The following is a 23271-nucleotide window of genomic DNA, read 5'->3' as shown; positions in this document are numbered from 1 at the left end:
ATATAAACCAACTATATAAACTATATATATATAAACCAACAAGCATGTAGTGACAATTAGAAAGGCCAAGGCACAAAACACAGTTAAGCTAGCCAGGGACATAAAGGGTAATAAGAAAACATTTTACAAATAAGCTGTGACCTGTCCATGCCCAGGGTAGCCACCTGAAAATGCCAAGGTCAGGGCAGGCTACAAAAGGAGAGCAGATTCTCCCATCTCTGGTGCATGACACGACGTCAGACTTCCCAATCAGCCACAAACAACCAGTGTGGGGAATCAGAAGCATTATCAAGAAGGTAACACAAACATATACACAGCTCGCTTTACTGCATTTCAGTCTCTGGCTCCCAATCAGCAACTAGGTCCAGTAAAGAGATAAGTTACTTAAACCTCTATGCACTTTACCAAAAAGGTTCTCCTGACCCCAAAGGGTCAGCCACAGTACCAGATCAATATAAGTTTGGATCTTACCCAAGATATCACGCTGCCAGCCAATCCTAAAACTAAAGGTTTATTATAAAAGGAAAGAAACAAACTATAAGAGAAATGTTAAATAATTAAAGCAATTAGATACATACAAATGATTTGAAAGTCCATATATATCAGGTTTCTAGTAGAATTGTGGAGTTTGGAGGTTTGTATAGTCCCTCTGGTGTACATCAAGTACCTGTATGGGTCTCAGTCCTTTGATTCACAGCTTCAGTTGTAGATGAACTGATCCAGAGAAACGAAGACTAAATAGTCCATGTGCAAAGTTTGTTCAAATTCTCCCATGAGAATTAGCAGGGTGATTCCAGTCCGGTGCTGGGATCTCAATCTTGCGATCCAAACTTTCCCTGACAAGCTTGGACAGATTTGCGATAAAAGGATCAGTCTACTAGAGTCTTTTGTAGATCCATGCAAGCTGACAGATACTTTTTTGACAGCAGGTATCTCCTTGAACAATTAATAGATGATTACTTGGGACTCTGAAGTACCATCTCCCATGTCCTGAGCACATCTGTAGCTAGTTACTTTAGCACAAGGTAATTGGCCATTTAGAAACCATTCACAGATATTTAGTACTTAAACTTCAAAGAGAAATACAAACAGTAGTATTACATTCAAATTTCCATCTAAATGTTCATATGTTCCTTTTGAACTCTTAATCAACAGAACAGTGACAGACAGGAAAGCAGTTTATCTACCTTGCTAACCTCTAACGAGATACATAAATAACTACCAAACTATCAAAGCTCTAATCTACTTATAAGGAATGACCCTCACTACCATTGTATTTTTCTATAATATATCTTGGAAGGTCAGATTTGGGCCATGCAACTTGCAAAGTTGCTTGGCTGTTTTGGGCCTAGCGTCACAGAAGCAAAACAAAGGCCAAGGACAGGGTAGCCCCATTACTCAATGAAGAGGGAAAGACAACAACTGAAAACCCAGCAATGACCAAAATATTAAATACCTTTTTTGTTTCAGTTTTCACCAAAAAAGTTAGCAGTGATCGGACAATTAAAAAGTGAACAGCAGTGTAAATGCAGGGCCGGATTTACACCTTATGCATCCTAGGCAATTCAGCACCCCCTCTGCCTACAGCTGACCTTTGTGTTTTCTACAACAGAGGGTGTGGGGGAGACAATGGGTTGACGGGCTGGTTGGGCCAGCTCCATGTGGTGGGGGAAAGAGGAGCTGGGATGACCGGCTCAGCCAGCTCCGAGTGGGGGGAATATGCTTATCCCTGGGCTCCAGCTTCCGGCCTGTGTGGAGGGTGGGGCCTCATGGGGAAGAGGAGGAGCAGGGTGGTGGGACCCCAGAAGAGAGAAGGAGGAACAGTGGGCAAAGCCAGAGTTCTGGTGCTTGTGCGTGGCTCCCAAATTGACCAAGGCCCCTGGACACAAGCTCCATAGGTCCATGCAGTAATTGGCCACTGTTTAGGTGCCCCTAGAATGCCGGCACCCCTAGGCACCTGCTTACTGTGCCTAACTGGAAATCTGGACCTATGTAAATGGGGTAGGATCTACGTAAATGACCTTTTCAGCAGCATTCTGAATGGATATAAGTGGGGAAAGGTTGGATTTCATAAGGCCAGAGAAAAAGGGTAAAATAAGTCGTAAGATCATGAGAGGCTGGGTAAGCGTTTTAGCTGTGAGGCTGATTAGAAAAAACTATATCCAAGAGATGTTATGCTGTAGAACCAGCAAGATTTAGACATAGCATGATGTGAAAACCTAAAGAAGTTTAGCTGCCGAACTCTTTAACAAGTCTCTACTTAGCTTGTGTGAACTGTGATTTTTCAGCAGTTAATAACTTGGCCAAATGTGGGTTGTTCATAAGGCTGGATAAAGGACATCCCTGTCACCACAGCAACAACCCTGCTGAATTTCCGCCAGTTCCAAAGCAGGGAGGTGCTAGAGATTCTCAATAAAAAGGCTGTAAGAGGTTTTTTAATACAGGCAAAATAGAATAATTTTTGGGGAAAAATGTTAACAAATTACTGAAATGTTTTTTCTGAAACATTCCAAGAATATTCACTCACACGCAGACATTCAGCATGGAAAAACCTTGGTCCAAATGGTTCAGATTTGACAAAGTTACAAAAAACTGAAAGTACGGTTTTATAACAAAGTGTTAGGCAACATTTATAGGACAGAGAAAGCAAGCAAGTGTGCAAAATATACAAAATTGCCATCAGGAGTTGTAATTGTTTGAGTTGGGAAATCCAAGTCCTTCATTTTGCTTTTGGAAAGTTATTTAATTTCTTCAATAATAGTTATTTCTTCAGTTTCATATTTTACTGGTGGTAGATCCATCCATTCCATCTATTGAAGGGACAAAAAAAAATCTCTATTACTTTCCTGCATGAGATTAACTAGAGATTTACCACTTGAGACCCCTGTTTATTCATTTAATGGTTAAGGGTATTTAATAGAATTATTTAATTTTTTTCCTTTAATTTTTCTTTAGAATCCCACCTCTTGATTATCAGATAATTATCAAGAGGAAAACAACATTGGGTTCACCAGTATCATAATACCTCAAAGACAAAGTCAACATTACATTGTATTGCAATGTAAAAGATGTTTCCAGAAAACAATAAATTCATATCTTCCAGTTAAGAACCAATCATGTTTATTTCAACACTGTTGCCTTGATAGCCGAGAGCTAAATGTCAACTGGCCATGTCAAACTGAATAAAAGCAAAGGCAGTGATTTGAATATGCACTTCCCTTTCAGTTTCCCCAGACATGGAAAAATAAATAAAGTTATCATCAGTCTGTGAACCTCTATTAACCCAAATAGATTGTAGACAAAGGATGAAACACTTCAGTTCTTACAGTGTTTACTGAGGCAAAACTCTAATGAACATGAATGGGAGTTCTGCGGTCCTTACTCAAGCATGCTAAGACTGTAATGAAAAAGCAACACAGCAGTGCTGGGAGAAGAATTATCTTTATGTTTTATCACATGACATTGATAAGTCATAAGACATTTGTCATTTCAATTACAAACGTCTATATACCTGTCAGTGACCAGCATCAGTATCTACTGATTCCAGATACTGTTGGAGCATTCTGGATGTCCTCAAGAAACAAACATCCTGACAAAAAAATTGACTCATCAAACTCTCTTAATGTTTATGAACTGAAATGCAAACCTTGACTTATTGTGTCAGACTGTCCTGTCTGTGATAGATCTTTACAATCAACAAATTTTACATAAGAAAAACATGCCTGTGTATCTTTATCAGATAGCTGGAGAAGATCATCAAATTTGTTTTTTGGTTGCGGAACTGGAGAAAACAATTTTTTCACACTGCAGTACCTTTGGAAACAAAAAGAAATGGTGAAGATGATGAAATGGTGAAAATAAAGATGGGTACAGGATGTGCACAAATATTTTCTGTTGTATTACATGTTTGAGCCATTTCTTATTTTCCTTTTTCAAAATACAACGAAGCAGTGGAGAAACTGAAAATGTATGCTTGGCTAGTGTAGAGTGAAGTAACTTCAATTCATTGTTTAGAATTTTGATTACTACTATTTGCCTTGCGATTGGTTAAAAAAAATCACAGAAAGTCACTTTCTTCTAACACTGAATAAGGAACGTGATTAGAATAAGGAAACCATTTGGCCTGATTCTCCATTGCTGTGAGCTTTATGAAGTCATTTACATCATTGCAAATGTAAAATGCTACCCAATAGGAATGATAACAATTCACATTTATTTTGCGTTAGTGCAAATATTCACACAAGGTGTAAGACAATGGAGAATTAGGCTGCTTCTGAAAGCTCTTCTGTTTTACTTGTAGACTTTCTGCCTGAAACTTGCTCAAGTGCCATCTCACTGACCTGGCTTTCTGCTGAACAGTACAAATATTATTTAGATACATAGACAGATAGATATACAAATACATTTCTGCTACAGAAACAGTACAAATATTATTTCACAGGAGTGAATATATAGGAAAATATAGTTACAGACAAGTCACTGATTTCACTACTCCTGGTGTTTACTTATATAAATTAGATTGCAAGTTTTTTGGGACACAAAACTTTAGAAAAGACAATCTTTGTATGTAGCTGCACCAAAAACTATATTAAGAGAACATTATTAAGATTGCAATGTCAAGCACTCCAAAGTTAGGAAATGCTAAAATTAAGGTTGCCTTTGCAAACTTAGTTGGGCCCTCTTGTGTGCACGCATTACAATACAATCTTTAATTACATAATCACATATTATTTTTCCTCAGAGCCCTTGCCTCATTCAGTTCACAGGATGGACCTCTCTCTGGGGACAAATCTGGGCTGTCTAGTGAATGAATCTGTTGTCCGGTGGTCCCCTGGCTCATTTGTTGTAGAATTTGGAAGGTGTGCAGTGAACGAGGCAGTGTCTTGCAATAAGAGAAAGGATGGTCTCCTGTTAAGGCAGTTGAATGATGCCCTGCAGAATTGAATTCTATCCCTGCCTCTGCCATAGTGTTACCTAGCAGCTCTGTGTTCTTGGGGAACCAGGGTGCAAAACCCCAATTGCTCACCTGAATACCCCCCACCACCACCACCCTGCAGGCTGCTTGAACCAGAAATCAAAGACAGTCTCAATATGAAAAGGCAGGAGACAGAACTGAAACCCTCCCATCAAGGGTGAGACAACTCCTCATGCCTCATAAGCATCTCAGTTAGCACATGAATGGAGAACAGAAGCTTCATCTACATCGAAGATGGAACACGCACGGAATTCTGGGATTGCTGAAGCAGGGAAGCACTGCATGTTGGGAAATCCCTGCTCTTGATGTAAATGAACTAACACCTGTACACATCCAGCTCCGCAGTTATCAGACCATTCTAGGTATTGATATGCAAAACACTATATCCTGGTTGCATTGTGAGCTCTCTCTGAAGGAAGGATGCCCTTCCAAGAATGATCAGCTCCTTTTGTATCCATAAACAAACCTGGGATCTACAAAAACCCCCTATCAGAAATCAAACTGTTGTTCTGATGCTCGGATCCAAACTCTGCATCAGTTCCACTGTAACCTGTCTTCTCTTCCTGACTGATCGTGTTGGGGGCTCTGCCAGACTCAAAGCCCTCCAGACCCTGAACTGACAAGCCAGTTCCTGGGAACCTCTGAACTGCACGGAGTGGTGAGATCAACCCCCTCCTTCTTCCCCCAACACAACTGATCTTTCTCTCTCTTAGTCCAGGTATAACTTTCTACTTTTGTAATTAAACCTGGGATAGCTTTTTCCAATACCCCAATTGTAATTGTGTAATATTGTAAGTGTTTGATTGTTTTTCTCTCCTTTTATGGTATTACTATTAGTATCATAAGTTTTATATACCTAGCAATAAAATAACTGTTATAATTAAGCTGGTTGCCACTTTCTCTCTCTATCTCTCCAAACTTTATTTTCTTCCTTTGTGCCCTTGGTCCCTATCTTGCTCTGTAGTAACGCTTCTCTTACCTAAGCCAAAGATCTCTGGAGTGCCCAAAAATCCTATGGGGTTTGCTCATCAAGGGGGTTACTGCTAGAACAATTGTGGTGTAAAGGGGCATATGAAGGGGACAGCCAGGAAGTGCTACTCTGCCTAGCCTATGGGGTCCAGGGGCAAATGAGGGTGCAGCTCAAGTGCTGTTTGACCCAGCCTGATTGATTCCAAGGGGCAATTAAGGAAAGTAGCCAAAAAGGTGCTGTTTGGACCCAGCCTGCTCTATTCTGGTGTGTTGCACAGGGGCATATAAGGGTAGCCACTGAGAGTGTGGTGTCACCCAGCCTGCTGAGTTCAGGGACATATAAGGGGTCAGCTGAGAGTGCTGATAGCCCGGTCCGCTCAGATGCACTAAGTTGAGCTGAACTGTGTATGTATGTGTGTGTGTGTGTGTGTATCTGTGGGGGGGTTTTTTGAATCTGGTGCTGGAGGAACCCAGCCCTGAAAACCTTAGGTCCTGCAGGATAGCTCCATTGGGAGGGGGCTTGTAGCCCTATAAACACACAAGTAACACAAGCATTACATTAGTAGAATCACACCCCTAGAATCACACCCCCCTTCCAGGAAGGTAATCCTAATAAATGAGCATACCCCAAGATGAAGGGCAAATCTGGTAACAATACAGTCCCTATGAGATTCTGTGCTCACTTAAATCAAATTTTCCATGGTGGTCACTAACTGTGTGTTCCACTTTTTAAGAGTGTCTGACTTGAAATCCTTGGTCTGATCTGCAGAAGTGCTCAGCGCTCACAACTGCAACTGACATCAATGGAAGTGGCATTTTGAACACTTGAAGTTCTACATAGTTTTGAGTACTCTCTGGCTCAGATTGGGCACCCAAAATTAGTGGATACTTTTGACCTTAATCCCTCTGTGCTTCTTCTTCCCAGCTGTAAAATGGGAATAATACAAGCCCCTTCATCTCAGAAAGAAGTTGTGAAAAAAAAATCAATGTTTGTGAAGCACTCTATTGACAATACTATAGTGATGAGTCCAGTATAAGAGCCTATTAAGAAATCAGTAACTCTGTCCTCACAGCAGGGTTAGAATATAAGGCCTGGGACCACACACTGAATAATGAGGATAAAACAAAATAGTGACTAACTGCTCATTAAATGAGCACCATTCGGTGCACTGACTGAGGCAGGGGTCCTGTGGAAAACATATTATGTGATCATGTAATTAAAGATTGGCTCATAATGCATATGCAGAAGGGAGATAAATGAAGGTTGTATAAATTGCAATTTCCCAACTTGTGAGTGCTTGACTTTGCAATATTAATGTCATTTAATGAATTGTTTTGTGTGAAATTGCCTAGGCTTTTAAAAAGACAGTTGAAAAAATAGAAATTCCATCATGTGGCATCATATTGACATCCTGATGGGTCGTCAGCAGAGTTGGAACCTTTAAACCTCCACCACATAGATGTCTGGCATTGCAGCTAATGGAGTAACTGATAGCAATAGTAGCTTGTTATCCTCTGTGGACCAACATTAGAAGGAGATGGGACACTTTGCCAGTGGGGTTCAGAGATATTTGCTGACAGCAGAGGAATGGTGAGACTCAGGGATCTTGTGTTCCATTCCAGGCTTTGGAAGGAAATGCTTGAGTGAACACAGACTCTTCTGCCCATCCCCCACAAGCTTTGCCTTTTCGTCTCCTCTCTCTCCAACCTGTCACTGTCTCTATCCCACCACTGACTACGCATCCCAGTCCTGTTCTCCTCACCTAGCCTGTCCCAGTTTCCATTCCTTAGGCATCTGATCCCAATCCCAGTCTCTTTGCTCAGCACCTCCTAGTCACTATCCGCTCCAGCTCCCAGTCACTATCTGCTCCAGCTCCCAGTCTCCTTGCCCAGCCATGACCAGTCCTCTCCCTCTTCACACCCCAGCTCCTCGTCCCCAGTCTTCTTGCTCAGCTAGTCCCAGTTCCCTCTCCTGCTCCCAGTCTCTTTCCTGGGGCTTCTCATCCAATCTCAGTGTTCTCACCTCTGACTGCTTGTCCCAGTCTCTTTGCCCTGTCAGTTCCAGTTCTCCCCCTGCAGCCCAACTCATTGTTAGATCTCTCTCCCCTCCCCACACCTTATTCTCCCCATACTTCTGGTTTCCAGTCCCAATCTCAACCATCTTCTCATCCAATCTGTTCCCCCCCTACCCCCCCTCACTCTCTCCCTGTCTTTACTCTGTTTTTCTCTTTGGCTCCCAGACCTAGTCTTGCTCAGCCAGTCCCAGTCTTTGCCCCCATGCTTCTTGTCCCAATCTATTCCCCCAGACTTCTCATCCAATGCCTTATACTGGGCTCTTGATCCCTCTGCATTTGAAGCAGATTACTCCCTCCTCCATGTTGCCTGAGAGCTAGTAGAGGATCACTGAACACACAGGGGAGACAGGCTCCCTGATCTCAGTTCTGGTGCCCACGTCAGCCCACAACAGCTGCGAGCAGCCATTATAGGGAAAATCCTTCTGAACTCCCTAGTCTTGGTCTAGAGCATTCTGTAGTCACTCTGTGGGAATGTTGCATGTACAATCAGGTCAACATCAGGAGCTGTGAGAGGCTCAAGCATGCTCAGTGAGGATGGAGTCTTTAGAAATTTCAGCTGTTAAGCTCTGGCAAGGCCCTACTGAGCATGTCTGAAATACAATGATTCAAAGGCTTATAACTTGGTCAATTTTTTGCAAATTTGCACAGCAACAGCAGAAGGCACATCCCTGGCACAAAGAATACCAGGCTGCCAAATTTCAAGTCCCTGCTCGAAAGCATGGATGCATCAGAAAAGGTCACTGGAATTTTTTTACAATGGGCAAAACAGCATCTTTTTTCCTAGCCTAAATGGCTGAACTGTTTTGACGGACATAGAAAAGACAGTTAATTCACCCTGATGCAGACCCCCAGCTCCCCATTTCTGTCCAAATGGTCTGGTAAAGTGTAAGCTACTGAAAACATGGTCTTAGAATGAGAAGTGTCGGGCAACCTTAATAAAAAGCAGTGGCACCCGTTTCCCCCTATTATACTGCAATTCCTTTATAAATATCACCCTACAAAGAAAATTTAGGCAAAATGTAGACACAAAATGTTGAGTGGGGGGAGGGTAAATAGATGTTTCACTCAAAGTTGTACCTTTTGCAGAGAAAAAATAGGACTAGTGCCACTACGAGTGTTCCAAGCGCTATGAGGAGTAAAACAATTTCAACAATAGGAACTGCATCATTACCTTAAAGAAAGACAGTTACAAAGGTTATACATAGTTAGCACAGTAAAGATGAGTATACATGGCTATGTCAAACAGCTGCTTAGATGACTGATAGTAATGAATGCCAACGTATGTCTTCTTGTGTAATCTGAACTATCTATCAGTCTGATACCTTGCTGAGTATTTGCCAACGGTTTGAAGAACAAATAGAATGTATAAATCACACAGAAGCATAGATCAACCAGGGTGATACAGTCTAGGGGCAGGACTCCATCAAAAGACAAAGAGGAGGAGGACAAGGATGAGGATGAGTAGAAGAGGACATGGAGGAGGAGGAAAAGATGACAACAATGAGTGGGTGGCAAAGGAAAATGTGTCTATGATGTGCCACACTCATCATCATGATAGTTGAGCACTTATTGCTGTTTCAGTCTTAACTCTTTCTGGCCTTTGTTACCCTAGTATTTGAGTGCTTCCCAAGTATTAAAAAGTGCACAGTAATCTCCCTCCCTTTCTTCCCAGCAGGCAGGAATAAAATATTTGAATAGAATTAAGATTTGTTTGTGTCTGCGAAAGTGAGACAGTGAGTGAAACAGATAAGTAATTACAGAGGGAAAACTAAATCAAATAAATATTCAGCATCCTTACCAATCTCAATGGGCTCACTCCATTCCCCCCATGTATTGCTTATGAGACATCCATCTCCCTTTGCTCTGATTTTCACAATATATTTTTTTTTCATATTGAAATCTGGAATTTTGTAATGTGGTTCTTTTACCTAAAAATGATGAAATTATTATTATTGTTATTATTGTTATTAATAATAATTACATTTATTGTGGTAGTGCCTAATGGCAGCCAAGAATGCAGCCCCATTGTGCTAGATATGTACAAAAACAGAGTAGTTAGACTAAGTATTTTTTCCATTGTATGTGTAGATGTTAATAACATGCAAATTTTTATTTGTTAATCTGTGCTTTACAAGGAGTATATCTGTGCCTGATTATGTAAGCAAAATGCTGTTAAATGCCAGAATTTTCCAAAAAACATGCTACATGCAAAATGTACATTACACCATCCCACCATAGCATTTTTCTGTTTGGAAGATTTTTCTTCCTTTAAGTCTTCAGTATTGTAACATTTCATTTAAATTCTTGTGCTTTAAGAGGACTTCCTGATTTCATTACTTGCTTATGGCCCCTGAGCAAAGGGAGAAAAGAAAGGTGGAACTATAGAAAAATCCACATCAGTTTATTTCATCACAACACTACTAAGGTTTAATGATGCAAGGAGTAAATTCTCTGTGTCCTCCCAATGCTGTTCACAGTCTTTGCTAGACATTTGAGTCCACTCAATAACTCCTATATATTGTAATAACCTACTATGTTACTAGGAATTAGTTCCTTTAAGATATGGTTCTGCTAACTGTAAAATGGCTTTCTGGATTGAGCTGAAGTACACACGTCTGTTTCCTGTTAAAGTGAGGTTCTTGGCATATATTGGAACTCCAGTTCCAAGTTACTGAGCTCCTAGAGAGCTTGACGTTTTCTTTGTCTAATTTAAACCGTCCTAAGCTTTTAGTGTTGGTTTTTTGTTGTTGTTGTATGTTTGCTACCATTCATGGGAAATAATTTTAAAGAAAGAAACAAAATGTTTCCCACCTTTTGCAAAACCATCAAATTATGATAAAAAGACAGAATTGATTTTATTTGTATTTGTATGTGTGTGTATTTGTGAAACCAATAGAAAACAGAAGGTTTTGAAAGGTGTGTTGAAAGTTAGATAATGTTCTACTGTTGAATAAGGTACCTGATGTGCTAGACCTGTTGTCCGTGGAGTGCTGGGGGTCCAAAGACTATGTCTAAAGGTTTCAAAGGGGTCTGAACTCCATTCAAAAAATTTTTAGGGATCCACAAATGAAAAAAAGGTTAAAACCACTGTGTTAGAGCATCCAGATTACATAAACTCTTGGTTCTGACCTAGTAGTTTGGAATATGATATATTTAAGAAAACTGGTACATAAAGATAACTTGTAGTATGCTACATTGAGTGTTATATTTATACCAGAGTTAGACTAAATGCTAAGCCAGGACAAGACCGTGTATTTGTATGGGAAGAAAACAGTTACCATCACCTCTTTCTTTGGGATTGGCTCATCACTTCTTTCTTTGGGATTGGCCTGCAAAACAAAGAAAAATCTTTATTATTTTTATTATTTGTTTTGTTACCCTGTAATAATCTATTTTTTATCTTTCTTTCTTTGCTAAGCAATTGCATGAGGATGTTGCTGAATCTAAGGTTCCTTCCCCCTTGCTCTGTTTGACTGTGACATCATAATGGAAGAGGAGGCTGATGCTGAGCCTGGCTCTTTGGGTTCTGCTTAGACTCAAGAGTTCCCATTTCTGATTAGTGATTCCTAGAGCTGTTCTCACTGCTGAGCAAGTCTAGGGGCCAAGCCTTTGACCTTGTGTGGGAATGGTAAAATGCAGCATAGAAACTACACTGGCCGTGAGGATCTCTGCTGCCTGCTGAAATCACTGAGAGCTAGGTTAAGTGATGGAACCTCAAAATGTGATGTAACAGCAGTGGTGGTAGAGAGACAGCAGTAGCAGAGAGCAATGGCAGTCAGTAATGGTAGAAAGGGAGTATCAGCTGTGAACCAGTTGCAGGGGCGGCAGCAGTAGAGGCATGGATCTTCACTAGCCACGGACAGTCAACTGTGACTGGGGTGTAGTGGAGGGGAAGGGGAGTGCTGTGTTAAACTTTAAGGGACATTTGTTCATTGGATTTTCCTGCCGCCAGGTGGGAAACTGAGGCAAAGGACACTGCCCAACACACTATGAAGCTGAGTTTGCTTATGCTCACATGCTTTTGAATGTAGTTATGATGTTTTCCCATACTTAATGCTTGGTTCCCTTTCCCTTTTAATAAAAATTCTCTTTTGTTATACACAGACTCAGTGCTTGCGAGAGGGAAAGCATTGCCTCTTAAAGGTGCCCAGGGTGTTGTTAAGTTTTCCCAGGTTACTGGATGGGGGCTCAAGCCAGTTCTGTTCTGGGTTGTTAAGAGGAACCTATAGATATTGAACCCAGCCTTTGTTGCTGCTGTCTCCCCCTGGCAGAAGAGTTGCACTTCTAAGGGTAATGTCATCATTCCACTCTTACTGATCCTGTCCCTCATGAGTTTGGAAGTGATTTCAAGGAAGTAGAGCGCTAATATTTTTAAAATTTTCTTTCTGTGGCTACAGCTGTTTAGCTTATTGAAGGTTCATTGTCACCAATTGCTTATTTGCAATCATTCCTTTTATTCTTTGATAATGCTTTGGGACAGATTTCCCAGCACAGTCCACTATTAGGATTTTTTATTTTGGGGATATTTTTTCTTCTTTATACCCTTCGAATTGTTACTTTTTAATTTGTGTTTTAAGGAGACTTCTTGGCCTCTTACTTGCTTTTGGCCCCCAAAAGAGAGAGGCTAGGAAGACAGAAGTGCAGAAAAAAGTGGTGATGGTTTTATTGCAGTATGTAATGGGTTCATGCAGGGCCCCCCTCTGCTCAGGTCCTCTGCTCCCAAAAAACACACGCAGACTTCAGCTTCGTGCTCCCACCCGTGCTCTCTATTTACAACTTATTACCTACCAGCATCTATTAATACACCCTTCCCCCCCACCACCAAGTGCCTCACTGTTCCAGCCACTGTTCAAGGGAAGCTCACTCTTCTACTGTGGCTTCTCCCTTGTCCCCCTCTGCACTTCATTCCTGTGAGCCTTTATAGCGGCTTGCTAACAAGCCCAGCCGTTGCTCCTCATTGCTCACTCTGTGCAGGTTTACTCAGCTTGTTCCAATTCCCCTCAGTTAGGGCTCCAGTTCTATTTGAGTACCAGGATGTGGGTGGGTGTTTAGAGGTGATAGAGTTCAGCTGCTCCACACAAGATGGAGCCAGAGCGGTTCTATAAGTGGGTGGCAGAGATGCAGCAGCAGCAAGCTACTCAACAATAGCAGTTCCAACAGCAGTTGCTGCAGCACTGGACCACCCAGCAGCAGGTTCAGACCACCCAATGGCAGCTGCTGAGAGAGCTGATGACCCAACAGCGGGAGTACCAAAAGGAAATGCTACAGCACTTTGTATTGGCCCTTCGTACATACCCAGAGGGAGTGCCAAGGGGTCACACTTCCACTGAAGGAGTCCCTTTGTCTGTACCAGTGAAGCTCACCAAGATGGGGCCGGAGGATGGCCCTGAAGCCTTTTTAGATGCTTTTGAGAGGGTGTCACTGGCAGCCCAGTGACCCGCAGAACAATTGGCTCTAATCCTAGCCCTGTACCTGATGGGTCCTTTGTGGAAACTGAAGGATCACTAAGGGCAGAATCATTCTGGACATCAGCAGGCGAGGGCCCCGGAGGGAGGAGTGAGACAGAGCCCACAGCAGTCTCCACAGGGGCTTGATCCCAAAGGAGTCCTCCCAGATGGGCAGAGCACCCTTTAGGCCTGAGGCAGGCCTAGGTGGACACGGAGAATGAACATGACAGCAACACCACCACTGGGACCACCTGGCACCCCAGACAACTGAAGCAGGGCTCACAGATGGAGGTCCAGCCAGCACCCTGATGGCAGGCTTCCATATACCTAGGAAAGAGGCCGGAGACCCCAGCCCAACAACATGCTATTCTTGTGGGCAGTCAGGGCACATAAAGAGGGAATGCCTGCTGATGGACTGCGAATACTCCCAAAGTTAGACAGCAGAAACCTGGGCCCATAAAAAAACTTCCCCTAAGTTGATGGTGCTGGTGACAGTCCAAGAGAAGCAGATTTAGGGACTCTTGGACTCTGGCTGCAGCCAGATGGTGGCCCATGCCTCCATGGTGGGAAGTGATGCCACCCCCAAGAACATGATCCACCTTCAGTATATCCATGGCAATGTCAAGATCTCCCACAGCCAGTGGATACACCTGACGGTGGGAGCCCATACTATGGTTATAATTCTAGTAATAGCAGAAAAGTTGTTCTACTCTGTGATCATAGGCCTAGACTGGCCTTTTGCTTTTTTTTTTTTCTGATAGGTCATTAATCCCCAGACCCAGGCTGCAAAAGAGAATAGGGTCCAAGCCGTGACACCAGCTTCCTGGAGCTTGGGAAGCCTTGGGGAAGCCGATGACCCTGGGGAAGAGTCATCCCAAGCAACACAGTCACAGACTCCCACAGAGGAGGCAGAGGCAGGCCATTGGGACCTGGAACCTCTCCTACAGGACAAGAATTTCATGTAAGAACAGAGGAGCGACCTTATGTTAGTCTGTGCATATGAGCAATTGGCCCCACATAAATGGAGAAGTGACAGAGTCTCAGGGAGGCAATTAATACCCACACTTTGAACTCAAGAAGGAGCACTTGTATATATTTAACTGAGAAGAATCATTAAATGGGGGGAGGGCGGATGAGGACCATCTGCTAGTACCATGCCAATATTGCCGGGCCATTTGCAGCTGGTGCATGGCATCCCCTGGGGAGAGAAAAGATATTGGCTCGGATATTAGCTCTATTCTACTGGCCAAGCGCACACCATGAAGTGAAAGAATATTTTTCCTCTTGCCTATTGTGTCAACTAGCTAGCAACAGAGGGATCCCCAAGGCATCCTTGGTCCCCCTGCCCTTGATTGAGACCACCTTCGAAAGAATGGGGTGGACATGGTTGGATCCCTAAAAAAAACTGTAGCAGGGCATCAGTATATATAACTGATTGTAGACTACAAGACCCAGCACACCAAGGAACAAAATTACATTGGGGGGGCACAGCTACTAACTTTTCAGCTAGATGACTGTGTTCTTCTGCTACTGCCCTCAGAAGAGTCTAAATTAATAGCCTGATGGCAGGGTCCATTCAAAGTGGTCAGATAAGGCCCATGGACTATGAGATCAGACTACCTAGAAGGAAGAAGGAAATTGAAGTCTATCACATGAACCTTCTCAAACCTTAGAGGATGCGGGAGGCCCTACTGATAACTCCTATTCTGGCAGAACCTATTGGGGTCCCTGGTACCTAGCAGAGAAGCTCCAGCAACTTAGGGTGAAGGACTCTCCTCTGCACGAAGGAAACAAATCCTCCAATTAATTGGGAACTTTGCTGTGGTGTTCTCCAACTGCCCAGGGAAAACATAGTTGGTCCAACATCACCTAGATACTACCCCTGGCTAGGTAGTCTGAGAGAACCCTAGACCTTTGCCACGAAGGATGTGGGAGATGGTCCGAGAGGAAATACGAGCCATGCTGGAAATGGAGGCCATTATAGAATCCAAAAGCGAATGGAGGAGCCCCATAGTTCCAGACAGTATGGTTTGATTCTGCATTGACTTAAGGAAGGTCAATGCCATCACAAAATTCAACACCTACCCAATGCCATGGGTGGATGAGTTATTAGAATGTCTAGGACCAGCGAACCACCTGAGTACTATTGACCTGACAAAGGGTTACCGGCAGATCCTCTTATCCCCTGCCTTGCAAGAGAAAATGGCTTTGTCTACCCCGTTTGGGCACTTCCAATTTAAGGCCACGGCCTCCATGGAGTTATTGCTATCTTCCAATGGCTTATGAATAAAGATCCTCAACCCCTGCCATCAATATGTTGTGGCATACACTGATGACATTGTCGTCCACAGTCCCACCTAGGAAGACCAGTTACAGCATTTAAAGGAGGTGTTAAAAGTCCTACAGGAGGCATAACTTACAGACAACCCAGCAAAATGTAAGGTGGCTGTGAGTGAAGTGACCTATTTGGGGTACTGCGTAGGAGGTGGCCTGTTGAAGTTAGTGGCTGATAAGGTGAAGGCCCTCATGACATGTCCCATCCCCCAGACGAAGAGGTAAATCAGAGGTTTTCTTGGCCAGGCAGGACATTATTGGCATTTTATCCCCAGCTTAGCCTCAGTCATGGCCCTACTTGTGGCCCTCATAAAAGGAAACAACCCTAAGAAAATCCATTGGGATGGGAAGTGTGAGAAAGCATTCAGAGAACTGAAAAAATGACTATGCCAGGCACCCATGCTCTTCAGCCCTGATTTCTTTCTTGGGAATTCATATTACATCTTGATGCCTTGAATATCAGTCTCAGCACCATCCTTTCACAAGGCTTCGAAGGGGAAGAACACTGGGTCTTTTACCTAAGTAGGAAGCTATTCCCTAGGGAAAAATAATACTCCATTATTGAAAAAGAGCCTTTAGTTATCAAATGGGAGGTAGATGCTGTCAGGTATTACCTGTTGGGTAGTCCCTTTTCCCTGATCACTGATCATGTGCCCCTATACTGGATCTAGACCATGAGGGATATGAAACCTAGTATAATGAGATGGTACCTTGCACTACAACCTTGTAGTTTCTGAGTATAACACCGGGTGGGAAAGAACTACGTTAATGCAGACTTTTTTTCATGGGAGATCAGGGATGGAGACAACCCAACCTCGAGTGGTCTTCCCGTCTGGAGCTGTGGGGTATGTGACAGGACATTCCCTCACCCTGCTATGGAGGAGGCTAACTACCTTCTCTGTGCCTGTTCCACACTAATGAGATGCATCTGCAAGGCTTGTTCAGTCCGGAGAAGGAAGAGCTTAAAAGGGGGAAAACCTACTACAAGAACAGGAAGAAGGTTGCTCCGCCCAAGGACTGCTGGCAATAGAGGGAGTCCAGCCATGACATGCTGGAGGAGGAGGAGACAGCCATGACATGCACCACTCCTGAAGCTGCCCGGACCAATGGTAAAGCAATATGCCCCAGGAAGAGGGGTAGAAGGTAAACCCCATGAAGGAGCAAAAGATTCTGAGAGACTGAGCCCTTAGAGCTGACTTTTTAGAGGCTGCCTGAGAGACTGGTCCTTGTTCCAGCCAGACCTTCCCCTCTTGCAAAGGGAACGGAAGAACATGAGTCAAACCCCGACTTGTGAGTGGTAACACGCGGAGAGTTCCCCAAAGGCTGCCAACTGAGGGAGAAGGGGGGGTGGGCAAACAATGGACAGTGGGACACAGGGGGAGTCCAGGGAGCCTGTGCCCTACACAAACCTAATAATGTAATTCAGATTTTACTGCTAATATTGAAGGAACAATTGCTGGCTTTCTGACTGGTAGAGAGAGCAAGAGAGAAAGAAGCTCTAACCTTAATGGAAAGAAAAGCCCATAGGTGGAGTCCATCAAGGGTGCCGGAAGCTTTGTAGAAGTGTGTGTGGGGGGGAAGGAGGGGACAAGGTCAAAGTTCCCCCTCACTTTCTGTGGCCCGCTGCTTCCGCGGTGAGCCAGCTGCCCTCTCTTCTGGTGACACAGTAGCCGCTGATGGGAGAAAGGTGTAATTGCAGCTCCTCCCCAGGAGAATCTATTATTCTGCAGAGAAAAAAAATCCACAGGGAACATGAATTCTGTGCTTCTGTTTCTTTTGTTAAAAAGTGGGGGTGGCATGGCCCTGACCCCCTGGTTTTGGTGCCTGTGGAGTCCACTGACCCATTGGTGTGGAAGATCATAAAAGAGACTTGAGAGGTGCTAATGTGAGTCCATGCTGGCATAGAGGAAGTCCTTTGATTTTAGGGACATTAGGGTACAAGGGTCCATCCATGCAGTCTTAAAAATAAGGATTTGAAGATTAGGTTGTAGACTTTGCTTTTTCCTATAGGTGGATGAGGGGAACTTGACTAAACTATGCTGTTTCAGCACTGACTTCAAGGAAAAGTCTTTAAAGATGTTCTGTGGGGGCGAAGGAGGAGAAAGAAGAGAATGTTGTTGAAAAGTGTTGGCCTACCAGGGTCCAGGTAGGGCAGCGAGGCAAGATGAATGCTGCCAGAGACGGTCAGATGTTGCCTCAGAGAAAGAATGCAGTCTACAGGGAGAGCCCAAGAAATGGAGATGGGCCCAAGCTGCAAAGTTCAAAGAGAGATCCCAACCTCCCTCAAGTTGGAGGCTGACTGGATTTAAGGTTTTAATCTACGAGAGCCCTGTAGCATCTTAAAGACTAACAAATTTCTGCAGGCATAAGCTTTCGTGGGCTGCAACCCACTTGGTCAGATGCATGAAGGCATGAAGGTTTTAATCTGGGTCTCTGTTTACCAGGAAACAGCTAAAATCAGACACAAGTTAGAATCAGTCATACTCAAGTGTAGAATAACAAAAACTCTCTCATTTAGGATTCTAGGCTGCCATCATGTGGTCATTTTATTTTATTATTTCAAAGAATAACTTAAATCTGCTCATCTTTGTTCTGGAACACAGCCATCTGTCAGTCTCTACTGTGCTCTGTACTAGGACTGGTAGGCTTAAGGTCTAAATTTCACTTTCAACAGGATTAAATGCACCCCTTAATATTATATACTTTTCCTTTGGTCTGATAGTCGGCCCTTCTTGTTAGTATCTTCCAGTTATTTCCCTGTTACGCTCTGTTACTGAGTTCCTTTTATATAACATATGAAAAGCCCAATCCTTAAACCAGTGGGAGTTTTGCCTCAGTAAGGACTAAGGCCTGGTCTAAACTGAAAAATTAGACTGATTTATCTACATTGCTCAGGGGTGTGAAAAATGTACACACCTGAGGTCTATAGTTAGGTCAACCTAACCCCCAGTGTAGACATGGCAAGGCTGATAGAAGAATTCTTCTGTCAAACTAGCTACCATCTCTCAGAGAGGTGGTTTAACTACAGTGACTGAAACTCCCCATCAGTTGCTGTATGAAGCATCTTCACTACAGTGGCACAGCTGCAGCTCCAGAGCTGTGCTGCTGTAGTGTCTTTAATGTAGACAAGCCCTGAGCCCTTTATATGTGAACTATTACCTGACAGGCATCTTTATTTTTCCTCCTTCAATCTAAGCTCCCTAATTGCATACTTTAACTGTCTAGCTTTTACTGATTTACTTTACTGTTTAATAGAGAAGTAGACCCCAATGACCAACTTCAATCTTGAGCTACTCCCATCAGAGTCAATGAGAGATCTTGTATTCCCAGGGCTGCATTTGGGCTTATGAATGTCACATCACAGCTGGGATTTCCCCTTGCTCCCACTTTCAAGTCCCAAGTAGCTGTAGTAACCCAGTACACAGTGAGCATCACACCAGTTGAATAGAGAAGGCATTAAAAGGCTGGTTAATTAGCACAAATCCCTGTTTCCTGGAGCAAACTCTTACAATCAATTTATCTCAAGTGGAATAAAAGTATAGTCCACACAAAAAGCTACATTAAAAAAATGTTAAATGTGCAAAGTAAAGTGATGAAAATATCAAAGGATGTCTGTACCAAAGCCTTAATAATGGAAACACATAGGCACCCATAAATTTAGCTATTTCTATATATCTATAACATATATGGAATTACACACACATAAAAAACTGTGTTAAAAGAACATTAAGTTTACAGAGTGAAGCACTCGAATGTTAGGTAATGCAAGAATTAAAGTGCCTGTGCAACCTTAATTTGGCCCCTTTGTAGTATGCCTTATGATACAGTCTTTAATTATTGGTCACTACTAAATCAGCCCTAGAGGGGGGTGGGACACTTTACCAGTGTGTTTCACAGACTGTTGCTGGTGGCAGAAGAATGTTGAGACTCCAGGACTTTGGGTTTCATTGCAGGCTCTGGTGGGGAGTGTGCTCTAGTGGGCAAAGACTCCTCTGCCCATCCCCCACAAGCATGACCCATTCTGCCCTTCTCCCTCCAACCTGTCCCAGTCCTGTAGACCCCCAAGGCTGGCTGCTCATCCCAGTCTCATTTTCCTCACCTAATCAGTCCTGGTCTGCACTCTTCAGGCTTCTGATCCCAACCCCAGTCTCCTGGCCTAGTAGGTCCTAATCTCACCCATTCAGGTTCCCAGTTCCCGTCTCCCCACAGCCAGTCCTAGTTTCCTGCCCTGCTCCCACACCCAGTCTTCCTCGTGCCCAGACACTCCCAGTTCCCAGTCCTGACTCCCTGATCTGTCTGTCTCTCCCTGAAGTCTCTAGTCACCCCCCTCCACACACTCACATTTTCCATCCCTGATGATGCCCTGCCAGTATGGAGAAGGAAGCCATCTGGTTCAAACAAAGGGGGACAAGAGCCCAACCTAAGGCATTGTAGGGGAGGCCTAGGGAGTAGATTGGGACAAGGAGCCAGGGGGGAGGAGCCTGGAACTTGCTGGGCAAGGAGACTCAGTCTCACAGTCAGGGAGGAAAACAGGTGAGGGGAATAAAGAGAGTAGGTGGGGGGGAACTGAGACTGGAAGAAGGGAGATTGGTACTGGTAGGGCAAAGAGACAGGGACTAGGAATCAGGGGAGGCAAGGACACAGAGGGTGGATGAGAAGTACAGGGATGAAGACTGGAAACTGGGAACCATCAGGAATGATGGGGCTGAACACAGGAACTGAGAATTCTATTAAGCATGTGCAAACTGATTTTTCAGGCTTCTGAGCTGGCCAAATTTGGAGAGATTTTCACAAGAATGGTAAAAGGTAAATCCCTGACACAAAGGAAACCCCCTGCCAAATGTCAAGTCCCTGGTCCAAATAATGGGGTCCAGAGTTTCCAAAGAAAAGGTTGCTAGAATTTCTTTTACATTGCAAAACAGTGTATTTTTCCCTAGTCTTGTTCTTGGAAATGGCTGAACCATTTTGGCTAATACTTGGCATGGAAAATTTCAGTCCAAACAGTTAAAGTTTGGCAAAGCTATAAGCAACTGAAAACAGAGCCTTAGAATGGGAAGTGTCAGGTAACCTTAATAATAGGTGGTGCTACCAGCCTTGTCTATAATATTGTATGGGTTGTCAGTACACAAAGACATATATGGAGGTGGGGATGAGTTAAATTAGTTAATCAATAGTCTAATGACCTGCATTCTTAGGGATAGAAGCTATAAGAAGCTGTGTCTTCACATCCCAGGATAATGAATAGCATTGTGAATTGGGGTTTTCACATGTTCCAGTGGACAGCAAATTGCAATGTCTCGTTTGTTCCAATGTCTCTGTGGATACACGCTGTTGGATCTGAGTTCAGAAAAGTAATCCCTGTGTTAGGGTTAGCAATGATGTAAGAGCAAGTGTAATGCTGGTGAGAAACAAAAGTAGTCATGAAAGTGGGCACAGACAATTGAAGGTGTTGAAAGACAGTCATGGGGACAAGGTTAGCAAATGAGGCAATAAATTGTGTAGCCTGCAGGAATGGTTGGATCTAAAAAGAACTGCATAAGAAATGAGGAAGGAGAGGTGACAGTAGTGGAGATGTTTATGTTTGTGTGTATATATTATAGATTTATAAACAGAAAAGATATACTCGTGGTAGGCGTCATTCAAGAAATTACACTTACGTTAGTTTTCTTATCTTGAATGTTAATTTGATACTTAAAGCAATGATCAATATTTTCTTCTGAATGGCTTAGATTGGGCCGTTTCCATCTCACTGTACACTCTGGTGGGTCTTCAGAATAATTTACGGAGATATTTAATGGAGGAGTCAACTTTTCTGCAATAAAATCATCAGTATTACATTTGATAAAGAATCAGCTTTTAATAAAGAATCAGTTCACATTTGGAATTATATCTTTGCAACCCTAAGTGCTAGAAACAGCTTAAAGAAATGAGAAAAAAGCTTATGTTCTGGAGCACAAATGCAGGCCCTTCTCCCAGTGGAGAATGGATCACCCCATTCGTTGTAAAAATGGAAATAAAATAGAAAGAAACTTCTTCCTTACCAATTTCATATAGTTTGATGTTCTCATCATAAAACTGAATCTCCGATTTATTGCTGATTCCATTCACCCGGAAGTAAACGTCCTCTTTAACTATTTTCACATCTTGAAAACTACATGCGATATGTCTTCCAAGTGCATCTTTTATGTAATGTGGACATTTTAGTTCATCTTCTTCCCTGCATATACCAAAGTGATTCAGTTAAACATGAAAAATGTCATCTGTCAAATCTGAATTCAAAAATTCTTTGAGCCAATGAAAATTATTTACTTTGAGTACATCAAGTAAAGAAAATACTCGGTATCTTCTGGAGCATTCCTGCCAACATTCCAAGTGCAATTCATGAAGGAAATGTTGTAAATCACACAGGAGAAATTTTCAACAGATGTTCCATTCATGCCTGGAAATCAAGAAAAGTTACCTACACATTTATATATTACCAATTGGTTTGGGGAGGAATGGGGAAGGTGAACTACTGGTACAAGAGGTACAACTCTGCACACACTGGCTCAGACCCAGAGAGATTTTCAGCATCTGCAACTCCTATTGATTATTGTAATTACCTTAGGATATAGTTGCCTAATTTTAGGCACCAAAGTTTGAAAACTTTCGGATTACATTTAACAATGGTGATTATTCCTAGTTGTCATAGCCACTGACAACATGACTAGGAAGCTCAATTTGTATTAGTCAGCCAGAACAAGGCTCATGTTAGCCATAAGTTGCTTCAGTGGAGACCCCTAATGTGGTCACTGTTTCATTTTGATGTGCACCATTTTAGTCCCCACTTTTTCTAAGAGACTAAGATCATGAAAACAATTATAATCACACACAGATGTTTCCACCCTGCAAGTTACTCTGCAAAAGTGGGCCCTTCCTCTGCCACAGTGTCATTTGCACAGTTGGGGGACGGCGCTTGTTACACAGTGGAATCATTTCAGCAAATTTGCAAAACACCATTTGTAACAAAAAAAAAAAAAAAAAAAAAAAAACAATATCATCTTCTATAATGAAATATATTATGAGGGTTTTTTTCTGAAAATATCGTAGATAGACAAACCTTTCAGAAACACCAGTGCATTACCTTGAGGAATGAATTTGCTTTCTTTTGAATATAAGGTGTGGTTGTATATTACTTCAACTCTATATAATGCTCCCTTATGTATAGGCTCAACTTCTCCTATGCCAAAACAGGCTTTACTGGACACCTGAAAAATAACATGCGTTTGTTTTAATTCTTGTTTTTCCTTCCCAGTTTTAAGTGGTCCTAACTATGGGAAAAGCCCAAGCATTAGTCAATTGAAATCAGTGTGTAAATCTTTTCAAGGGTAGAGTCTTCATTTGCACAGTTCCAGCTGCATTAATTGCCCCCCATATTTTTGCAGGGAAGTCTAGGGTATCTACAAAGGGAGGCGGCATAGAGTGCCACCAG

General features: G+C 42.8%; 1 protein-coding gene across 1 annotated transcript; it reads right to left on the bottom strand.

Moving 5' to 3' along the window:
- Positions 1–635: 635 nt before the first annotated feature.
- On the bottom strand, positions 636–23008 carry LOC137151468 (granulocyte-macrophage colony-stimulating factor receptor subunit alpha-like). The gene is made up of 9 exons (XM_067545737.1): positions 22924–23008; positions 22110–22239; positions 21842–22017; positions 21458–21612; positions 11304–11348; positions 9818–9947; positions 9097–9190; positions 3723–3813; positions 636–2810 (listed from the first exon to the last, which is right to left on the bottom strand). The coding sequence occupies exons 2-9, from the start codon at positions 22235–22237 to the stop codon at positions 2739–2741; spliced, it is 891 nt and encodes a 296-aa protein (XP_067401838.1). The 5' UTR covers positions 22238–22239; positions 22924–23008; the 3' UTR covers positions 636–2738.
- Between the last annotated feature and the right edge of the window lie 263 nt (positions 23009–23271).

This window comes from Emydura macquarii, unplaced genomic scaffold, assembly GCF_026122565.2.
Source record: "Emydura macquarii macquarii isolate MOO-44397 ecotype Brisbane River unplaced genomic scaffold, CSIRO-AGI_Emac_v2 contig_1070, whole genome shotgun sequence".
NCBI classification, from domain to species: Eukaryota; Metazoa; Chordata; order Testudines; family Chelidae; genus Emydura; species Emydura macquarii.
Note: the sequence above shows the minus strand (reverse complement) of the source record. Positions and strands in the feature narration are given on the sequence as shown.